The sequence below is a fragment of the Cavia porcellus genome, unplaced genomic scaffold, assembly GCF_034190915.1.
Source record: "Cavia porcellus strain 051 isolate PalLab524CR breed Dunkin Hartley unplaced genomic scaffold, mCavPor4.1 scaffold_22, whole genome shotgun sequence".
NCBI classification, from domain to species: Eukaryota; Metazoa; Chordata; class Mammalia; order Rodentia; family Caviidae; genus Cavia; species Cavia porcellus.
Genome location: NW_026947505.1, coordinates 11,384,046 through 11,406,357, shown reverse-complemented (window position 1 = coordinate 11,406,357; position 22,312 = coordinate 11,384,046). Strand labels below are relative to the sequence as shown.

At 38.2% G+C, this 22,312-nt stretch overlaps 1 protein-coding gene across 10 annotated transcripts in view; it reads right to left on the bottom strand.

Annotated features, from left to right (window-relative positions):
* The window catches only part of Utrn (utrophin), a 502,327-nt gene that overhangs the window by 152,888 nt on the left and 327,127 nt on the right, over nucleotides 1–22,312 (bottom strand). For 2 of the 10 annotated variants that reach the window (XM_063233439.1, XM_063233440.1), the window contains exon 1: nucleotides 8,332–8,780. The exons of the other annotated variants lie outside the window; for them this stretch is intronic. In XM_063233439.1, coding sequence (XP_063089509.1) covers nucleotides 8,332–8,382 — 51 coding nt within the window. In that variant the 5' untranslated portion in view covers nucleotides 8,383–8,780. Of the gene's footprint in view, nucleotides 1–8,331; nucleotides 8,781–22,312 lie in introns of those variants that run through there. 10 annotated transcript variants of the gene reach the window in all.

Sequence of the window (22,312 nt, the reverse complement as noted above, 5' to 3'; positions counted from 1 at the left end):
GCTGTACATTGAAATGTTAACCCAGAATGCCATGGTTATCGCAGGCGGGCCCTTCGCAGATGAGTAGGTCCTTATTAGAGAGGCCTCCCACAGCAGCCTCGCTGCTTCTACCTTTTAGCCAGAAGGCAATACTTGTGGACCAGAAAGTGGCCCCTTGCCAGACACCAAATCTGCCAGTGCCCTGATCTTGGATTTCCCAGACTCCAGAACTGTGAGAAACAAGGTTCCATTGTATATAGGCTGCCTAATTCAAGGTATCCTGTTACAGTAACACAAACTGACTAAACCTCTCTCTTACGTTTCTCCAATTCAAATGGCATCGTAATAATTTACACAGAAGTTCACTAGACACCCAGAAGGCTTTTATTCATTTAAAACTCATTTCTGTTCAGTATCCATCAAGAACCAAGACTTTAAGACCTACATCTAAGTGACCATGCTTCAATTACCCACAGGCTTTTACTAACCAGAAGCATTTACAGAAAGGTCTCTCATAACTCACTACAGCAATTACTAACGTTTGGAAGGTATCACTGCCCTATTATCACTTCTGATGAGACTTGTGATGATTACCTTGCTGCTAACAGAGTCAGATTCGAAGAGTGGATGAGATGAACACAACGTTTGATTGACACTGCCTACAAGAACTATGCATTTGCAATTCCACTGATCTCTGAAGCTATGTGACCCTAAGTGGCAAAGTTAAACCAAGTCCATCTGCAAAGTGTGATCTGTGGTGAAGAATCAGGCCTAAACCCCTGAGCAAAACCTGAGATTGCTGAATCATAAATCTTGTAAGAGGTGTCAATAGAATTTGTGTTCATCTCACGAGTGACAAAAATGGACTAGTTTCACGCCAGGAAATATGCTATTTAAGAGATTGTACAAAGAACTTTCAACCATCTTTTTATTTCATCAAGTTTCTATCTGAAGCACCTAAAACTAAGATAACGATGAGACTGTCATTTTCCACACACAACGCTGCCTAATCCAAGCAATGAAAAGCAGAAATGGACGAGGCAGCAGGAGACAACAGCGTGCTAAGTTTCTTCCACTAGTCTGGTTCCTGGCATGAAACTAGTCTATTTTTCTATCCTGAAATGCATTTGAAGGGACCTCAAGAGCTACACATTAAAGGTTAGAAGGCAATGTTCACCGTGACCTCTTATTTGCACGACTGCCGTCTTTCTTCAGAAGCTCAATGGCATAACCAGGAAAACAACTCTTGATTCTCTACTGCCAAGAACAGTAGAGAATTTCCTATGTAAGTTTCTAAACATCAAGATCAGTGGCCCACACCCAAAATCACAAGGCAACTCAAACCACTTGTGATCAGACTATTTGCTTTTATATTCAAGAGAAGCAGAAGGATAGAGGGCATCAAATGCATAAATAAGAACTTTCCCCAGCATCAGAAAGTTAGGGTGCCATGAAGTAAATTTACCTCCTCAATTCCAGTCAGGTAATGTGTTTTCACCGTGGAAAGAATGGTGAGTGGACTAAAACAGCAGAACTGTAAACTGGCCCAACCAACGATGGGAAGGACTTCTATAAAACACGCTTTAAGAGTGCTAGCAAGGAGCACATACTCATGTTGGATTGCACCTTTCAGTATGTGGAAAACCCTTCCACACACCATCAATTGAGAAAGCAAATCAATAACAAGAAAATGATCAAAGAAAAGGAAATCAGCATACATTATTCTCTAATTTAACCTTTGCTGGCATATTTACTTTGCCAAGTATGCTAAAGGCTCCTAAAAGCAGAAAATCATATTCTTGGCCCTTCTGTATCATTTACAGATTCTGTTACAAAGAATGAGTCTAATGTAAAATAAGACATATAGCTGATACATGGATAAACGTGCAAACAATACACAAATAAACCTATGGATAGGTTTGTCTCCATTAACTGGCAAATTAATCACTGTAGTGTTAAGAGAAAACAAAGAATTGGAATGGAATGTAGTAATCATTTTGCTCAATGTTTCCACTTAAAATTTTTTTAAATGGGAAACTAAAACTTAGAAACCTGTGCACAAAGCTGCATGTAAGTTTTCACTGAAAATTTAGAATTAAACACAATTCATAAATCATGTTCTTTCACAAATCACTGTGCAATGATACACAGCTTTTAAAAGCAGGATGCCAGCATGGGAGGCTACAGACCACAACCCTGATGCAGCATCAAATGCTAAAATAAAGTCTCCTGAAAGAAGGATTACTCTAGCTGCACAGCTGGAGACCCAGACCTGCTGATGTTCACCTCTGTCACCTGCCAGCTTGTCTGAAGGTTAAATAGCGCCAAATGGTTGCTAATAATTAGAATGGGAGTGTAATCTATCTCAAAGCACAAAGCCACGCTCTTCTGAGCATTTAACACAAGTCAGTCATGTGCACACAGGGCTAAAGCAAGACAGTCAAGTAGTTGAACATTTGAAAATAGGGCAAGAGAAATGTCTTGGACCTTAAGTAGAAAGTTGAAAAGGTTTAGAACAACCTGTAGAAAATGAGGACTGCATATTTCGTCTACAGAAACACCACTACCTTTCAGAAGAGTCCTCCAAAAGATGGCTAGAAATTTTAGCAGTGATCTAAATCACTGACCAACAATTTTTTTCTGCAAACAACACCTGCTATGGGGTCAAAATAAACTTCACAAAGAGAGGAAAGCATTCATTTCTTTCTTTCTTTCTTTCTTTCTTTCTTTCTTTCTTTCTTTCTTTCTTTCACTAACTCTACAATGGATAAAATATCAACATGGTCTTTGTATGGGAATATATCCTAATTCCCATAACCCATATGAGAACTACAAACACTTTCTAATGAGTATCACATACAAATTGATTTATAATAGTCTATAATTAAGTAGTAATCAGTAAAAATGTTTCTCCAGATTACAATAAATGGAACTGTTGGAAGCTTCTGATAGGAAACACAGTTCCACCAAGAAGTGTTCTGTGTTCCTGTTCGGCCGGTGCTGGAAGAGATCCCTCCTCTTTGGGTCTCTTTGACACCATTCTGGTTTATTTTTCCACGGCATATTTACCTAACCCTACAGGGCCACAGCAATGTTTTCTCTGAAGGAGTTTTGACCCCGTTACTGAAAGTGAAGAAGTGAGGTTAGCAACAACTTCCCTATTAAGTCCCCAAAGCTCGGGCTAAATAAACAATGTGAACCATCAGGGGAAAATAAATCTACTGTGCCTTTCACAAATCAGGCCGGATCTCAGAGACAGTTTACGATTGATTATCAGGAGCTCAGTGAAATTATTGCCAGTTTTAACTTGAAAATGAAGAATCACAGCGTTTCAAAAGTCAGATATACCTAAATAATAATACAATAAGTGAAAGTCATCATCAAAGGTTACTATGTCATATGCAAATATGTATTGAGACAGCATGTGAGATTTCCAAAGTATAAGTAGTTGCAATTAATTACCCGATTATCTCAATTACTTTATTGATTTCAACCAATTATTCAATTTGTTATTCTATAACCTGTGTTTTCTTACAACTAATCTCAGATTTTAACTACTCTCTGAATCATGTTTTTATCAATATTAAATCACACCCAAAGCTCCATAGTAGACTTTATAACTTGACGAATGACTTTGTACAAAGAATGTAATACTGTTTGGTTGGTTTTTTGTTTGTTTGTGCTGGGGATTGAACTCATGACCTCATACTTGCCAGACAGGCACTTATGCCACTGAGCTAAATCCCCAACCCCTGTTTGCCCATTATTTATGATTATAAATATATGCAAGACAACAGAGTAGAAGCTTCTAATTACTGATTGTATCGAACTACCAATTTATTGCACTTGCATGATAATCTGAACAAACTAACGTGCAATAATAAGAGAACCAAAAAACAAACTTCGTTTGAAATCTGAACATAGTAAAAACTGCTACAAAAATCTTTCACACCCCCCAAAAATGCTCCAAATCCTTGACTCCATCCCAAATGTCTCTGAAACTCTATAAATCAGCAAATTAAAATAAGCTGGCTCTTTCTAAAATGTACCCTATGTCAACAGATTTGATCTGCACACAAACACTAGTTTCTTAACAGCATTTATTAAATGTTTTAGATGGTCAAGTCTTTGTCTCACCTGAATCCCCAAAATCAGATTGTGTAATCAAACCTGAACAAATTTGACAAAGTGATTATGAATTCTTGCACTTGAAATATTTTAAAGTACAATCCTGGAGCACTCGATTCATCTTTCATTCCTGATCAGTGTCAAAGCAGTTTCTATTGCCCAGAAATCTCTGGATCTCTTCCCCTTACGTGAGTGTCATACACACACACACACACACACACACACACACACACACACACACACACAATGTCCCTTCCTTCACCTTGAACTCCATTTTTAAAAATCTCAGTTTGCAAATAATTTTCTAGGAAAGCTTTCACAGACACTCAGATTAAGTAAGCCTACCACTGCTGAGACCAACTCCCTCTACATGTGCTTAACTGTACACTTTATTCTCCTCCAAAACGTCCTTGCTGCCCTTCCACCTTACAGGCTCTGTGTAGCCTCAAGCTCCCCATTCACTCCATTTCTAGGCCCAGACCAGTGCCTGGTACTTCAATAATATTTACTAAATATTAAACAAAGAGACCTTGGAATATGAAGCTTGCTGAGTTTCACCTAGGACACATCTGCTTTAAAATTAGGTATTCAAAGTGAACACAGTTGCATAGTGTAAGTTTTAAAAATTAGAGTCACCATCAAGGAAGTAAATGCCATCAGGAAAGGTGGCACGGGGTGGCGTCTGTCCACACAGTGTCACTCTGAAGGATTCACAGAAACAGCAGTGCTACCCGGGTGCACCTTAACAAACCACTCCTGTTGGCTAAAGTCAACAATAATGTATCACAGAATTCAAATTAACGAGAAGAGAGGACTCGAATGTTCTCATTCAGAGTGATAAATGAAAAGAAATGGTAAATGCTTGAGATGATGGATACCCTAAGTAGTCCAAGTTGATCTATTATACTATGTCCAAATGTATCAAAACACAAGTCTGTACCTCATAAAGAGCCACAATTATCTATCAAAATAAAAATAAAAACAAAATCTTTGGAGAACTACCATTATCATTACTCATCTAGGAGCAGAGCTGCATACATACATTAGTAAAGATGACAGCCACCAACATGTGACTGAGTGAAAACTATTCTTCCATCCTCTGTGGCTACTAAGCCAAAGGAACAAAGATAGTAGGTAACCCAATGGCTCCAGTAAGACAGTGTGATAGTCACCAAAGCTGCACTTCCTTTAGTAAGTACTTTCAGGGAGGAAATTAATTCATGAAGATCAGAGTGGCAAGAAAAGTAATTCACAGGCCAGATTTTGGAGAGGTTCTTTATGTTTCCAGTCAACTGTGAGTCTACACTCTCCAGAAGGTCACCTTGGTTCCCTGAGCCACAACCCTTGACACTTCCATTAGAGAATGCTGACCTGCTTGCTGAGGCATATCTTGCCCAAGGTCCTTTCCCCTGGAAAGAATTTTCTCCTCTCAGGTACCACTCTTGAGTATGCATGATTATGATCCTTGATAAGTTGTCACCTTTTGGGAACACAGTGCATCCTACCACCTTCCTGGGTCCAAGGCGCTCCCAATATTGCTCTTTTAGGAAATCAGAAAAAAAGCACCAAGAGCAATTTGCCTATGCTGCCTATGTTGAAAACCACAAATCTGACAAGGTATATCTCAGGACTAGATACTCAACCATGTGTCAAACATTCATATGTGAATCAAAATCACAAAACCACTGGACATCTCTAAAATTTAAAACCAGCAAGTAGACTAGCCCCTTTGATTTAGCTCTGTGACCTGCAGAAGGTCTGCTTTCATCTGGCAAGTTTAATCATCTGATCAGAATTCTGTATACCCAGCACGGGAGGGTTCACTGAGCTGCCTGTCCTCCCCTTGTGAACACAGCAAAATTCAGGTCCACTTTTCTAACAATGGATCCTGATTTTCTTAAAGCCTCAAATGGCTTCTGGAAAAAAGCAAACTTACCTTTGATGCCTGGTTGTGAACATATAAACATCATACTGAACAATTAAAACTGCCAATATGACAAATATTAAATCACTGAAGTTTTAGGATTGTCTCTAGAAACTCCCTGCCTGAAGTTAAGACAAGACTAAAGGAACTGAAAGTAATGGATCCCTACCTCTGCTACTCAGCTTCTCAACTTATCCCAAGGCTTTTGTATCAGAGCAGTAAGCCTTGGTCTTTCCCTAAAACTGGAATTATTGCTTTCAGATTTGGGGGACATTAAGTGTTGCAGTTATATTTGCTAGGTGTAAGGCAGAGGTATCGTTCCATAACTCCAGTTTTCCTGGAAATGAAATGATGTAACATAAACTCAATATATGAGACAGCTTTTGTGAAAATGCACAATGGACTTGTTTTTAAAAAAGCTCTGAGCTGGGGGAAAACGTATTCGTGTATGACAGTTTCACACAGATGAAATATGGCAAAGAGATTAGCTCTTATTTCGATTTTTATAAAGGTGTCCAACACAAAAATAAACATATACATGGAGAACCTCTGACTGTGAAATGCTGCAGAATTACTTCTTTGAATTTGCCCTTGCCTCAAAAAAAATTCAGAAATTAAGTCTTCAACAGACGTAAGCGAGTGGTCTTCTTTTACTGTCAATTCAACTACTAAAATAAGAATATGAACTATCCAGACACTAAAGACAGTACACTCCCACCACAGAACATCTAACTCTGCCCAATAAACGGCTGGAAGCTAGGACAGGTTCCTAACCTCTGGAATCAGACCTAAACTGTAAGACTAATAGCAGCAATTACAATAAAAAGTCCAGCAATTGCCCTCACTCTCTGCCTCTCAAGGGGTCTACATAATGAATTATTCATGTGATATACGCCCTAAATCTTTTAAGGAAGAAACAGACAAATCTACACAACACAGCCTAACAGATCTCTTTATGGTCATAAAGTTCATCACCTGCGGTTCCCAGCTGCCATAAGGAAGATATTCTTTCCCTTCCCCGCCCCTTCTAAAGGGTGAGCAAGCTGACTGGAAACCATCTACTCTCAGGAATTTAAAAGCTTAACAACCTATTAAAGTGAAAGGTCAAAGTCCGCCCCCTGTCACCCGCACAATTCTCACTTCTGCAGTTGGGGTGTGGAGAGAGATGGCAGGGGGAGCCTCACCAAGGAGAAGCTAAATCTTTCTCCACCCTCTTCCCGCCACACTATTCCGATCATTGGGAGAGAGGGAATAACAGCAATTGTTTTGGAAAAGCTTTCAGACCTTTCAAATGGCCTAGTTTTACATCTTTTTCCTTTGGCAGTTGTGGTTTGCAAGAAAAAGCCCCATTATTCTTTTAATGACTCAATCCAGTCTTGCTTAGATTTGTACTTGCAATGAACCATGGGGTATTCATGGTGAAAACCACAGAGCGCATCTTTAATAACTGATAAATAGTTGATTTGTGCACACAAGGAGCAAGGACTCCACCTCCTTCTGTCTTTTCTTTCCCTTTAGAGAGTAGAAACTGCGAAAAGAATAGTGCTTGGCATCCAAAGACTAAATAAAGAGAGCAGGAGCCCTTAAGTGGCAGGTTGAGGTTTTCTGTTTTGTTTAACTAGAAATGTAAGGTAGCATTTGGCAGGCTTGCCTGGATTCCAGCACATGCCAAGAACCTTCCTATGGAAAAAAGAACCGAATCCAAAATTACTAATCCAAGTAGTAAAGTTCCGCAGCATGCCCCAAGTGCTCCACAGTTAAAACAGCCACTCAGATGGCAAGGGACAGCCCCAGATTGAGGATGCCACAGTCACTACCACGAGGCAACTTCTCTGTTCCTCAGAGCTGCATCCTCAGACAGCTGCACCAGCAGCTCAGCAGGCGGCCGGTGGAGAGATAAACAAACCTGAGGGGCATGGAAAACAGAACCCATGCCTGATGAAGTCAGACTTTGGCACCAAAACCCGCTGTTTGTTGCTGGGCTTTGGTGATTGTTTCATTTTCTCCCCAAAATAAATCATAGTTAAATTCCCAGCAAGTTTGAGTAGGAAAGCTCCCATCTGATATAGAATTGAAAAACTGATAGGCATCATCAGCAGAAGCCCTCCTGATGGAAGGAAAAAACGTGTTCCTCAAAAAATAATCTCAAAGACTATCTTCACATTATACATACTTTAAAAGTTTTATTTAAAAAGCAAAGGAGGCAACAGGCTATCTGCCATCAGAACGTATAAGGAAAAAAAAGGACAAGAAAAGGAAGAAGGCAAGAGAGGGCATTCATGAAGTTTGTTTCTGCATACCTTTTCAAATTTTGCAAGCACTTCCCGTAAGCTGAAGTTCAGACCAATCATCGTCCAGTAGCCCTTGAAGCATACATCTTTCTGGCAAACTTCCTTCACACAGCGCCGTACAACTTCTAAAACTCCAATCTTTTTCTGGCTATACCTTAAAATCCTTTGCAAAATCCTTTACAAGCCTTGCCCTTGCGCTACGGTCCATCAGCAGCAGCAGCTTCCGCTGGGACATTTTAGCCACCCCACCACGGGTCCGGGTCCGCTCTCTCATGGACTTCGGAGGTCGCAGGGAAGAGACCTGCTTCTGCGTTTTCTGGGAGCCGCGTTCCACAAGGCTGGCATGTCTCCTTTTTCTCTGGATCTCCTTCTGCTCACCTCACTAATGACCTGCAGGCCACAACTGTTTTCTCCTGGCCCCAAGCTTAGAGTTTGGTCTCAATTACACACAGCAAAAAAAAAAAAAAAAAAAAAAAAAAAAAAAAAAAAAAAAAAAAAAAAAAGCTATAGCCTGGAAACTTGCATGAGAAAAGGAAAGAAAGAGAGAGAAAAAGCCAGAAAGCCAAGTATTACCAACTTCCTCCATTCAGACTGGTTTCAGAAAGAAAAAAGAGAGGAAAAAAAAATTAAAATCCTGAGTAAAGAGCCAGTTTTCCAGAGAGCATGATTTGTGCAGAGTTCGAACAGGGAAGAGGACACTCTCAGCTGAAGAAACAGGGCAAGGGGCCACGTCTCCACTGTCCCAGACGCAGGCAGCCCAGGTTGCTATGGTAACCACCAAGCTAGTTGCAGTCCATCTGCCCAGGTCGGCCCAGCCTAAGCGATGCTGTCAACTCGGTAGCACTAAAGTTGTTTCAAAAGTTGTTCTGGGTCCGGAGCAAAGTTTTCTCAGCGGCAAATCTCACGGTCCCCTCGGCAGGGTGTGTATCGGGAGAGAGAGAGCAAGCTCAGTCAACTGCGCTCAGGCAGCACGCTGACAGCACTGTGGTAACCCACTTCTCTTTCCAGCAGTTGTTTATTATTTTAATCAGCATCCTCCCTTTCCACCACTCCTCACACAGTTTGAAGCAAAGCTCACTCCCACTTCCTGGAGGCCTCCCTGCCCCAAACCTCAGTACAGTATCTCTTCCATTGTCTCCACGCTGAATGGATCACAGGATCTAAATTCCCATCGGGAGCCCACCCATGAAAAGAAAAAGGAGTGGGTGTCCAACACAATGCAGGTCACAAAGGAAAATGGGCGTGAAGAATTTTATTAATTCTTTTTAAAATCGGTTTTACAGGTAAAATGATGGGGAAAACACTTTTAAAGGAAAGTGCTTTGATCTCACTGATGTCACTGAAAATCACTCAGACTGTTTTCATATGGTGAGTTTACTTGTTTCTGACAAAAGAAGAAATGAAAGTCCTCACAGCGTGAGCAACAACCAATTATATTGAACATTTCTTCCACTTTGCTGTTAAATTATCACTCAGAGACACGATCTTCCACAAAGTTTTAAGTGCAATCACTTTAGAGGAAAAAGCTCAATCCAAATTACATAGTACTGAGATTATGGACATTGTTCCAAGCTAAGAAGGACAGGACTGTCCATATGACCATATGAAACATGTCTCTCTAGTTGTGTGTAGCATTTCATCATAAACGTAGAGTGCTTTTAAGGGCGACACATCACAAATGGAATGATGTTAATCTTAATGTAACTAAGTTTACTTTTCACATTGGAGCCCAGAGAAAAGGAAAAATAAATAACTTTAAATGAGAATATGCATCTCCTAATAGACCATTTGAATTGCTTACATATCAAAGTTGGAAGCACTCACGTAATTGTATGGAGAAAAAGATTCCATTTCACAGCAGAAAAAGACAAAAACCTATCCCCTATCACTATACAATACATACTAATGTTTTAGATTTGTGAGTCATTTTTCTTTCTATTTCATTTCCAACTTATCATTATTTAAAACGCATGTGTTTTACATATGGCCATTTATACAAAATTTAACAAGCTTTTAAAATATTTCCATTATTTATTCATAAAATCCTACATGCCCCCAGTGGCAAAGCAGTTTTATGGGATTTCTAACCTAATGTGTTTCACCTCAATGCATCAAATTCAGATGAATACACACACACTATTGATTTTCAAAGCAAATGTGTTGACCTAAGGGCTACACAGAAATTACTACATAAAGGCAATCTGCAACTTGGATCCAAAGGGGACTGGTATTGGCCTGAACAGCAACCATCAGAAACTGAGTGGAGACACTCCTAGACAACTGACTAAGCCAGGGAACCTGCTCTGTCAGGGTACTGGGGCCACATACTGAGATCTTTCAACAGCAGCAAATAAACGTTTTACATAAATACAAGACAAAAGAAACCACCTGCACCATGGCCCATCACCACCACCCCCAAAAAATAAATAAATAAATACAGGAGAGAGAGAGAGAGAGAGAGAGAGAGAGAGAGAGAGAGAGAGAGAGAGATAGGGAGGGAGAGAGAGAGAGAGAGAGAGAGAGAGAGAGAAGGAACAATCTTTCACAGCTGGGCAAACTTCCAGCTACCACCCAAGGTGCTGGATGACTGTGATCAGAGACATGTGCAAACAAGCCACCCCATGCACATATCAGAAAAGGGAATTAAATAAAAAGTAGCAGAACAGGAGAGTATGCTATCATGGTCTTTCTCAAAAAGTGTCTTATCACTGAAGGGCTCTTCTGCCAAGACAAGGATGGTACATTATTAGAAGGCCCCCGAGTATCTTGTATCTTTACATGAGACTCAACACAAGGCACAGAGATAAAGCAAGAACAGCAGCATCTTTCTAGGAAGGATGCTTTCAGAAAGATAAGAGCAAGAAACTCTCATCAGGGTGAAAAGTAAGTGTGCCCTACCTAAGTTATGGTAAGAGAACAAGAGTGTCCCCAACTAGGGCAAAAATGTCTAGAAGTCAGAATCTCTAGAACTACCTTATCTTAAAACTGACATTCTCCACTACTGCAACAGAGAAAACTCTTAAATAAAGCTTCCTTAATGTAAGTTATAGAATATCAAAAATTAAGATATAAACAAATCTAGTTATGAACACACTCTTTCATGTAGAGAAAGGCAGGGGGTATGGTGTACAAAGCCAAACGATTCTATATTCAAAATGGACCATTCAAAAGAGCATAGAGAAAAACACTCTCTTTAATTCCTAAATAATTTGAATCACAGAGTACCTATATCTCAATAAAACAATAGAAGACAATTGAAATGTTACTTTTGTTTGTTTATTGATTTATTTGGTGGTAGAGGCTGAATGAGGGATCCTGCTCATATCGAGCAGGTGCTTTTTCACAGATATCCAGCTCCAGCCCCCAAACTGTTCTAACGTGTTAAAGACAAGTAATTATTCATGTGAAAAACCCAGATGTAATCTATAACATGCAAAGAGTTAAACAGCTGATACATTATTCAAAATGTATGTTATTTGATAACCGACAAATTAAGTGAAACTTGTCAGTCATTTTTGTAACAACGAGCACATTTTACTATGAATTTGTGTTTGATATCTCTAAAGAATCCTATTTTCTCAGTTTAAAGCCATTATAAAAATTTCATCTTGGTAATATATTCCTTTCATTTCTATACTCCTCCCCACCCCTTTTTTTAAGCAAGCACTTCTTTCATACTTTATCTCCTGTAATCCTCTAATCATTAACAAAAAATGGAGGTCTCCAGGGAGAGCAACATATCACCTGAGACTGAATAAACTGAATGATGACATTTGAAGCAAGTGAGATTATGTCAGTTTAAATTAGTATACAAACAAATTATTCTCCAGTCCTCAAAAAGTAGAATATACTTAATACTACAAATACCTATGATGAACCCAGACACAGTAAGCCAAGAATCCCCAGTTCTTTGAGCCCTGTCTCCAACACAAACGCACTGCTCCATAAAAAAAAACAAAAAGCAAAAGTTTCAGAGCCACAGAGAAGCTCAGGAAAACTCAGCAATGGAATCAATAAAACCTAATCTAAATGACTGAAGAAAAAAAAACCACATTCAGTTGGCAAAACGAGGAAATCTATGTGCCTATATGGCTTTGGGAAGAACTTTCAAAGGTTAAGCTAATTAAAAATTAGTTCGCACTTGAAAACTGTTTTGTAGAATTTGTTAAATGCTGGCTTCCTTGGTGATCCTGGAGCAGGGAGCTTCTGTTGGGGTCAGTCACACAGGAGGAAAAGCAGGGGTCTAACTGCTTAGTTGAAAACCAAATTTTATCTTACTCCAGTAGTAGATCTTAAGGTGTCTTCCCCACTAAATACAAAGTTTCAAATTTTTAAAACTGTAAAGATAAAATATGCTTTCTATGTGAAACCTAACAGAGTTGTCTTTATATTGGCCACTACAAAGAACCCAAAGCAAAGCGAAAGAAAAAAAGACTTCTGAGGAGCCTCTAAAATGAAGCATCTGGAGGTCAATAGGTGATTACAAATAAATCCCTATATGATGGCTCGCTCGTTTGTTACTAAAATGAAGTTTTAAAAAAAGAAATTACTTGTTAGAAGCCCATTCAGACTCAAGGAAAGATCCGGTTTATTTCTTGTGGAGCAAATATTCACAATTCTCTTTTTCATAGTCATGCTAAACTGGTGTTTTAGAATTCAAAAATGAAATAGTTGTAAGGCTCTAGTCATGGTCTGAGATTTCAATCCACCGCCTACTCCACTGGGCTTCTGGGAAGAGACGCTGCAGGATCCAGGACAGCTTTCTAGGGAACTCCAGCCAGCAGCCAAGTCTGTCAGCTGGTAGCCATTTAAGGTAATATACAGCCCTAAAGGGCAGAAAGTTCAACCCAGAGAAGGAGGCCTTACCCCATGAAAGGAGGAACTCTCTTTTTATCCCAGGAAGTCCAGGCAATACGCTTTTTACACAAAGAATTATTTTTAATGTTCACCTCTTCGTGATGACATCTATGTTGACTCTGATATGGATGGCAGTTAGGAAATAAAACTTGTGATTCCTAAGAGATTTAATGTTTTCTATATTTCCATAATTCATAGTCAAGAGATTCTAATAGACATATTAAAACACAGAGGTTTTTTTTTCTTAAGGAGAGTGTGTGGCCGAGGACAGGATTCAGAAAGAGAAGTGCCAGCAGATGCACTTCTGAGCCAGCCAGGTGCAGGGGGTCAGCCTTCAACAGCCTTCTAAATATTTAATGATCTGGAGAACACTTTATTAGGTGACCAAAAATAATGCCAAGACAAGTTAATGTTTCCAAACCGTATCCTTCCTAAAAAAAAAATAGGCGGCATTAGAAAAGACTGAAATAATCTCAGGCGGCCAAGGTTAAAAATTCCAGATGTCTACTGACAGTGAAAGCCTGGGGAGTATGCAGCTAAATCACATGGGGTGCTAGGAAGAAGGTTCCAGAAGACTTTCTAAAGGTTTTTCTAACTTTCCTTGGCTGCCCGATTTTAGAAAATTGGAGGCAACATAAACTTCAATAATCGTGACAAAAGTAGCAAATAGATCAAAATTTAAAATTGTCTTTGCCTTCATACGCAAAAAAATGTACATTTCTAACAGAGCATTATTCTAGAATCTAATGTATATTTAAGGAATTGAACATTGGGTAAACAGAGTAAGTTCAAACTATCCCCGTGAGCTCAACCACAAGTCCATGGGCACTACAGGGAGTCTTTCCAATGCTCGCCATCTCATTCAATCACAGTTCACTTACTGACTTAAGTCTCAATCACATATTTTCCAATCACATATTTTCCTGTCATCTGCTTGCTTAGGATCCATTCAGAAGTGTCTGCAAAAATGACATCAGAAACCTCCCACCATGCCCTAATCATGAATCACCTTGACTCACTGTACTAACAGCCAGTTGATATACTGGTGACGAGAACACGTATATATGTGACTCACTAATTAGCTGAGAGATGATCATTACTCTTCTTCCTACTCACATGTATCTGTATTTCACTTCCCTCATAGCTTTATTCTGGGTATTGAGCTCCACATTATGCTTTTGTTTCTTCCCCAAAAGTCCCAATGAAGTACTTTATAAACTGTGACTCTAGAAAATATGCCCAATTTCTAAGAATCAATAGGCTGACTACACAATAAAGGATTCCTCTGTTTGACAGAATTAGGTTAAATCATCATCCTTCCTGAAGATTATTAGAATCTGCCAAATGTGAGGCCAAGGGACAATTTAACAGCACCCATCAACTATTAAAATACATATTACCTTTAACTCAGAAATTCTCTCCCTAGGAATCTGCAAATCTGTGTATAGACAAGAATGTTCAATAAGGTATACCCAACATAGCAAAAAGCTGAAACAATCTAGATGCTTATCAAGAGGAAAATGTGTAAATTATAGCAGATTCAAACAATGAAATTTCATGTAGTTATGTAAAAGGGGGAAATGATTTCTATGTGCTAACAAATAATCTCTAAGGTATGAATATGTTGGATAGTGAGATGGTTCCATATAAGTACAAACTATGAGACTTAAAGAGAGATTTATAGATAGTATTTCTGGAGAAGTATCTAAGAAGATAGCAATAATGATTACCTCTGATGATGGACTAGAAATTTGAATGTCTAGAACAGACTGTTTATTTGAAGTTTCTTCTAATACAAAAAAACCCTGAAAATTCTATCACAGCTCATGTTACTTTTTTCACACAAAATTAAATCAGTAGTTATAAGGAAACTGCCAAGTAAAACACACGGATCTTTCTAGGTAGAAATCTACTCCTAAATTGGTAGCCATATCCTGTTTGAAAGCTAATGCCACTAGAGACAACCATTGTCTCTCAAAGTTTCAGAATTTGGAAGTGCCAGATGGTCTATTACACTGGCCAATCAGCCCCCAATAAAAGCAAGCTTCCGGCAGCAATGAGTTAGTCAATGGTAAACTTTTCTAAAGGCCACGTGGACAAAGCCTTTTTGTTCTCATAAGTTACTCAATAACCAGTAACTCCTGCTCATTTAAATAATAACTTTGTGTCTCAATAGGCATTATATCATTCCGTCCTCTCTTTCCAAGGGCCAGTATTCCTATTGTTATTTAACACTGTGATATTCTAGGGTGTAAATATTTGGGGACTGTTTATAGAATCAGATGATAGACACCCATTTGCTCAAGCCACTGACGCATCATTTCATGGGGGAGGATGTGCCCATCTACCCTACAGCAAAAGGCAAGCACTAGTCTCCTAGATGCTGACAAATCCTGCTTACAAACAGCAGTTTTATTTATAGACCAAAGACACAACAGTAAAAAAAGAAAATACCATGGACCCTGCTTGTTGCCTGGAAAAGGAATGCTTGATGTACTATGAACAAAGAAATGTACCATCACAGGTTAACCAGCCATCTGCCATCTTGGATGGGGCTAGACCTCGTAGCAGGAGGATCTTTATAATGGTTTGTAGGCTCTAGTTGTACATTAGAAACTATCAAAAAGGGATTTTTTTTAGCAAGGCATGGTGGTAGAAGCTTGCAATCCTAGTTACTTGAAAAGCTAAGGCAGGAGCTTCGAAGTTCAAGGTCAGCATGGGTAACATAGGAAACTTTGTCTCAAAATCATCTAAAAAGTGGAGGTGAGGTAGGGCTGTAGGTCAGTGGTGGTGCACACAAAGCACAAAGTTCTTGATCTAAGCAGCAGAAGGAGGGGAAAAGGAACTTAAAGCATAGTTTACACCCAGAGTTTGACCTAAATTTTGTTTAACTTTAAAATACGGAACGATGATAAAGTAATAGAGCCTTTAAGAGCACTACACTGAATCTAATGTTCGTCTGTATAAAACAACTATTGACTGAAGTAAAATTGTAACTTTGAGAGGCTAAATACCCAGGCAATGTTCTATTACATCAAACATTTTTGGACTAGTATTATTTTTCAGATGCCTTTAAAATTAACATAATGAATGAGTTCATTCATAATAAATGATTTTGATCATGATTTCAATCACAATGAATGATTTGAAAGAGTTGAATTCATTTTTAAAACTAAATGTGACTTTTACCAAAATTACAATACCTATTTTAATCACTGGACTTAACTGGTGACAATGTGCAAAAATCAAATAAGTACATATAGTCTAGAAGCTTGGCTTTAATTAGTAGATTCAAAATATTAAACATATTATTAGGGATGCTATGAACACTGTCTAATGGTGAAAAATATAAACCTAGCTTGGAAAACTTAAACACAACCTCAAGGTTAGCATCAACTATTTTGAAGAACATCAGTATTCTTTGACTCGAGTTACATCTTTCCTTTCTGGTTCTCTTGCTACTGCCAAATCCACTGGTTACCTTCTTTAGCTGTTGCAAGTATACCTTTAAAGTCTCAAATACCTTACAGTCAAAGTATATGCTCTTTCACAAAAGACGACAGCTCAGAATGATAAAGATTTAAGTCACCAGAAAACTTTCTTATCAGAAATTAAGAGTCAGGCCTTTTCAATACCATGATAACCCGAAAAGCAACACAGAAAAAATTTTAATCATGAAAAAGTGGTAGTTAATGTTCCCTCTGAACTAGATTACTCATCTGTATTATTTCACCCCAATCCTAAAATATTATAGTAGTCTCACGGGAAAATTAAGAAAGAGCAGTGTTCTCCAAATCAAGATCAGTTGTTTTTCACTTCTGACACTTACCTAGCTGTGCAACCCTGCATACGTGGTCTGCATCTGATTTTTTTTTTTTTTTTGTCTTTTTTCCTTTTTATCGGTACTGGGGATCGAACTCCTGACTGCCTGCTTTCAAGGCAGGCGCTTATGCCGCTGAGCTAAATCCCCAGTCCCCTGCATCTGATTTTTCTATGTACAATGTTCCTGTGTCATGTAACAAACACTGTTACCAAGGGTTAATAGTACCTTACACTGTAACTGGTCATTAGTGTCACCAAAACTTCACTAGGAGTAAGATATTTTCAGTTATAATAATTCAACTTTCCTACAATTATATGAAATACTGAGAGTGTCTATAATGAATTTTTCATGGGTGAAGGTTTTGCTAAGCTGTCACAATTTCCAAAAAATTAATACAAACTCTAAAAATACACTATTACAATATATTGCTTTGGGACTCTGTGATTTTTTAATATCTTTGCATATATTTGTAATGTTTACAATTTAAGAGTCATCATTTGCTATTACTAGCAACACATTTTAAAAATATCTACAAATAGATTACATTAAGCCCATCATTGATCACTAATTATTAAAAAGCAACTCTAATAAAATATTCATCACATTAGTGAGTCCATTCCTAAAATAGCAGTACTCTATTTTCCTCAAAGATGTACTTGCAGAATTTCTTACAGCCTCTCACAAGAGAACCAAAAACAGTTATTGAATTACTGAATAAATGTCATACATAATATCTCTACATAGGTTCAAAAAGTTCTGAAGCTTCAAATCCACTTGGCATCACTGATACATATACCCAACACACATCAACTAATTATGAGACGAACACGAGGCTCAGTGATACAGCGCTTACTTTGTATGTGCAAGACCCTGGATTCTGTACCCAGCACCTCAAAAATACTAAATAAAAACAAGCTAATTAAATATCCAAATCTCTTAGTGTTTTTAGGTTCTTCTTTACTTCGGTTCTTTCTCACCACCTAATGGGATGATTTCATGCCACCTTTCCAAAGTCCAGTGTCTAACCTCAAATTATCCTCTGCATGTCCTCAGTGTGACACAGCAAACTGAATCCTCTTCAAACACTACATTAGTGAAAAACTTATTCTCTCTCTCTCTCTCTCTCACTCTCTTTCTTTTTCTCTCTTCCTTGTTTATAAAACCAGTAAGTATATTAATAGCTGACATAAAGTATAAATGAAGCTGACCCTGGTGGCACAGGCCTGCAATCCTAGCACTCTGAGAGCTGAAGCAAGAGGATCACAAGTTCCAGACCAGCCCGGGCAATGCTGTGTTCCAAACCAGTCTGGATTATGAAGTGAGACCCTGTCTCAAAAAAAGCAATAAAATGTACATAGATGACATTTTCAAAACACATACAAAATGCTTACACTGGCAAGCTGTGTTTGTCCATGAAAGCATTTAATGAGAAAAGTTTTAACAAAAGTTGATTCTCTGCTTAGAGCTTTAGAATGCAAACGTCCCTCACACTGTCCTATCAGTCCCACTATTGTAAATGGTTCCCCATATTCCAACCCAAGAACATTTAAGTTGTCGTACAGTGACGGAGAAGGGAACTTTTCGTGACAATGGAATTGCTCTGCCGTGCTTATGTCCACAAGAGTACACAGTATGACTACTGACAGGTAAACACAGCTCATGTAACTGAGGAACTGAATATTGATTCTGTTTAACAGTCATGCAGATTGTCTCATATGCCCAGTGGCTCTGATGTCAGGAAGCGGGCAGGTGCTGTGGCTCAGTACTCACGGAGCACACTCCGGGCCCTGGCTTTGATCCCCACCAATGTAAAACACAAACAAAGTAGAAGAGGCCATTTAAAAGTGCCTACTTCTTAAGATGTTCTAACAATACAGCTTAGTATACCTACCAGGCTCTGTATCTTCACAGTGTTCTCAACACTCCATTTTTATAGCTGTCCATAATGTACATTTTACTTTTTCACTGTTGATCTGACTTCTGTTATCTTAAGTAATAGTCTCCCAATTTTTCCGGACTATTCAACCTTCCACCAATTTGATCTCCACCCTCCGCTCAAAGTCTTGCACTATAGCTTTAATTCAATAGTTTCCTATTCAAGTAGGTCATTTCCATTAAGCCGCACAATTGGCTTGTATTTTACTTACGTGATGTCCTATTTTGTTTACAGGTTCTTTCGTCTATAGTTCTGCCAATGACCTGCAGCATATTAGTCATATAACCATAGTTCAGCAAGTGTTTCTGTTTTCCAAGACTAAAATAATTAAAACTATATATCCTAAGTGTGATTCTATATTTGAAGAGAGAGTCATGACTTTGTTAGACTCATTCGTTTACAAGGTTGACAAAATAGTTAATCTAAATCAAACTTCAAATAAAACATTCTAGAGACTGATTGTAGCCTATCTTTCCACTTTCTAAAGGGAGCTTAAAATATGGCAAGATTTGTACTCATAAACTTCTCCGAAGAAAGAAAGGTTACTGTCTTTCTGTAAACCACGGGAGCTTAACTTCATGACAGAAAAATGTTAATTTGACTGCATTTTTTAAGAGTCATACTTTAAATGTTAAAAGAAAGTGCTGCCCTCTTGTGAAATGAGGTAAAAGATTTATCCTTTCACTGACAGTTGAGTAAATACTGTAAAGTGATTAAAAGTTAAATTTTAACACTAAAACAAAAATAGAGTTTATCTTAAAAGTTCTATGTGCTTCCTCTAAAGTCTGTCCTTCCTGGTCTTAGTAAATTTTCTGACCAAATCAGGACTGGATCATTAGGGTAAACTGCTCACACTTGAATTATAACTGAAAAACACAGAATGAATGGCATGTTTGCACCATAAAGAAATGAAAGGTTCTGAAGCTTTGGGTTGTATTAGACAGCAGAATAAAAGCCAAAAAAAAAAGTTGATGCCAATGTTGGAAATGTCAGGTCAAATCACTGCTGAACAAGATTGAGCCTGTTTCTTTCCATGTATTTATCTATAGAGTGTTTCACTAATACCCTAAACCGCACAGAGTAGTGTTGGGATTAAGTGAAATAACATAAGTAACATGATTAGCATAGTTCTTGGCACATGGTAAGTGCTTACTAGAACAGGTATTTAAACAGTGCAATCCCTATGAATACCTAACAATTACAATATATATCATCCTTTGTTGTGATTTCTATTTTACAGCAATGGGTACTAGATGTGAAAAAAAGACACAAAAGTATCAATTTGCAGTAGCTGCCATTTTTGAGCAATGAAAATACAAGAAAAGCCATTCATTCTATGATTTCAAAAGAATAAATACCAGTAGCTTCACAGTTCACAGAAATAAGCCCTGTAAATACTATGGGCTTTAAAGATCCAATTAAAGATTTCAATTTACTCAAAATTATTCGAGTGACAAATAATAGATTATCTCCATTCTAAAGGCACTAAGACTAGCATGAAAGAAGAAAAAACCAAAAAACAAAAAACTCCAAACATGGTGTTGTCCAATAGGTGTGATGAGTTCTTTTTAAGTGGTTTTTAAGTGTCCTTTAATCCAGAGCTCGTTTCTTAGTGTGATTCAGATGTCCATCTTTCTCTACGACTAGGATGGAAGAGGACCAGACTCTGGCGAGGCAAAATGCTATGCAGGACCAAAGCATTTGCTGAATGTTACAGTAAAAGACACTTGCCATTATTAATCTGCCTCAGAATACTCAACTCTCACTTCACACACTCATATCCCATCGTCCTTGACACTTTGTGGGGCAGTTCTGGAAGTGTTCTTTTGGTCTTTATGAGTAGTAGTCAAAAATACGGTGATAGCTGCTGCCCAGTGCCACTGAAAGGAATGTGATACATTACATGGCACCCTCGTTCACCAGGTCTGGCACCATCTGACTCCGGGCTCTTCTTCAAAGTCAAAAGGACATGGAAGGTAAATATTTTGAACTGATTCAGGACACGTAGGCAATCACTAGAGCACAACTAAAGATACTCCTAAGAGGAAACTTCCAGAACTCCTTCAAAAAGTGGTGAAAAAGTCAGAATAAGCATGTCTGATGTGAGAGGGTCGATTAGGAGAGAATTAATGGCAGTTAATGACCTTTACTGTGATAAATGTTTATATATATGTATATATATGCATTCACCATACTTGTTGATCACACCAGCACTGCAGCAAAAATAGACTCATCTTGATTTTAACATTAGCAAACACGAGTAATTCTCAAGCTGATTTTCACTTACCCACCACACTCTGGGACGCACTTGTAAATAGCCACCATTTACATATGAATATTAGAAACAGGTGTGCCTGTTCAACAAAAAAATCCTCTAAAATTTAAAGCATTCTTTGATTCTCAGCACATGAAGAGAGTTGTCTATTTAAAGTAATCTTCAGGAGACCCTTTTGTAATGTAGACCTTTTGTCAAATTAAAAGCCACCTCCTGATATATTTATTTTCCCAGTTGGAGTTCTTAGGCATGAGAGGAAAAACACATTTCTTGATTGGTATTATGATGGAGGGTAAAGGAGCATGGGAGTGAAGAAGTAGAAAATGTGCCTCAAGGAAGAAGATGGATTTTACATTTAGTTAGTGTGACACATTTTTAGAATAGCTTCCTGAAAAAATCCTTACTTAAAAAAAAAAAAAAAGAATTATTAGAACAAAGTAATGACAATCATGTTGTTCCATTATTCTACTAAGTTGCTTCTCTGTTCAAATAGCAGACAGCCACAGAGGAACCTAGCAACATTTCAGTGAGCTAATTGGAACAAAAAGCCTCTAATTAAATGTTAAAGGAAGGAAATTAACATGCACATGATTTGCAAAATTTCAAATTAAATAATGCTCTGACTCCACTGGACTTAGGCACAAGTAATGTCGACTTGTCATACACTCAAGGGAACACTTCCCATAAGTAATTAAAGGTTAAAAATGTGAGGAAAATCTATGCCTTAATAACTTTTCAAGCTACATAGAGCTGCATGACACTGTACCTACTAATTTTCTTAATCTTCTAGAGGGAGTGAACATCTGACACGGTGAGCTCATAAGTAAGTGTACAGTAAAGTAGAAAGAGTAGATCTAGGCCTTGTTCTCATTTATTTAATCAGGTAAAGCAGAATCTGTTTAGTGACCCATGTTAAAGATCAACAAGCAAAGGGTTTCAAGTTCTGAGCAAAAGAGAAATTCCCCCTCAGAGCCTGTGCTAAATCATAGGATCTCAATACAGATGTGTTGATTCAAAGTGATGGATCACTGAATACCATTTGACACAAATTTTTATAAGGAGTTGCTTTCTCCCTCTCTCACCATAAGCAGCCAGTTCT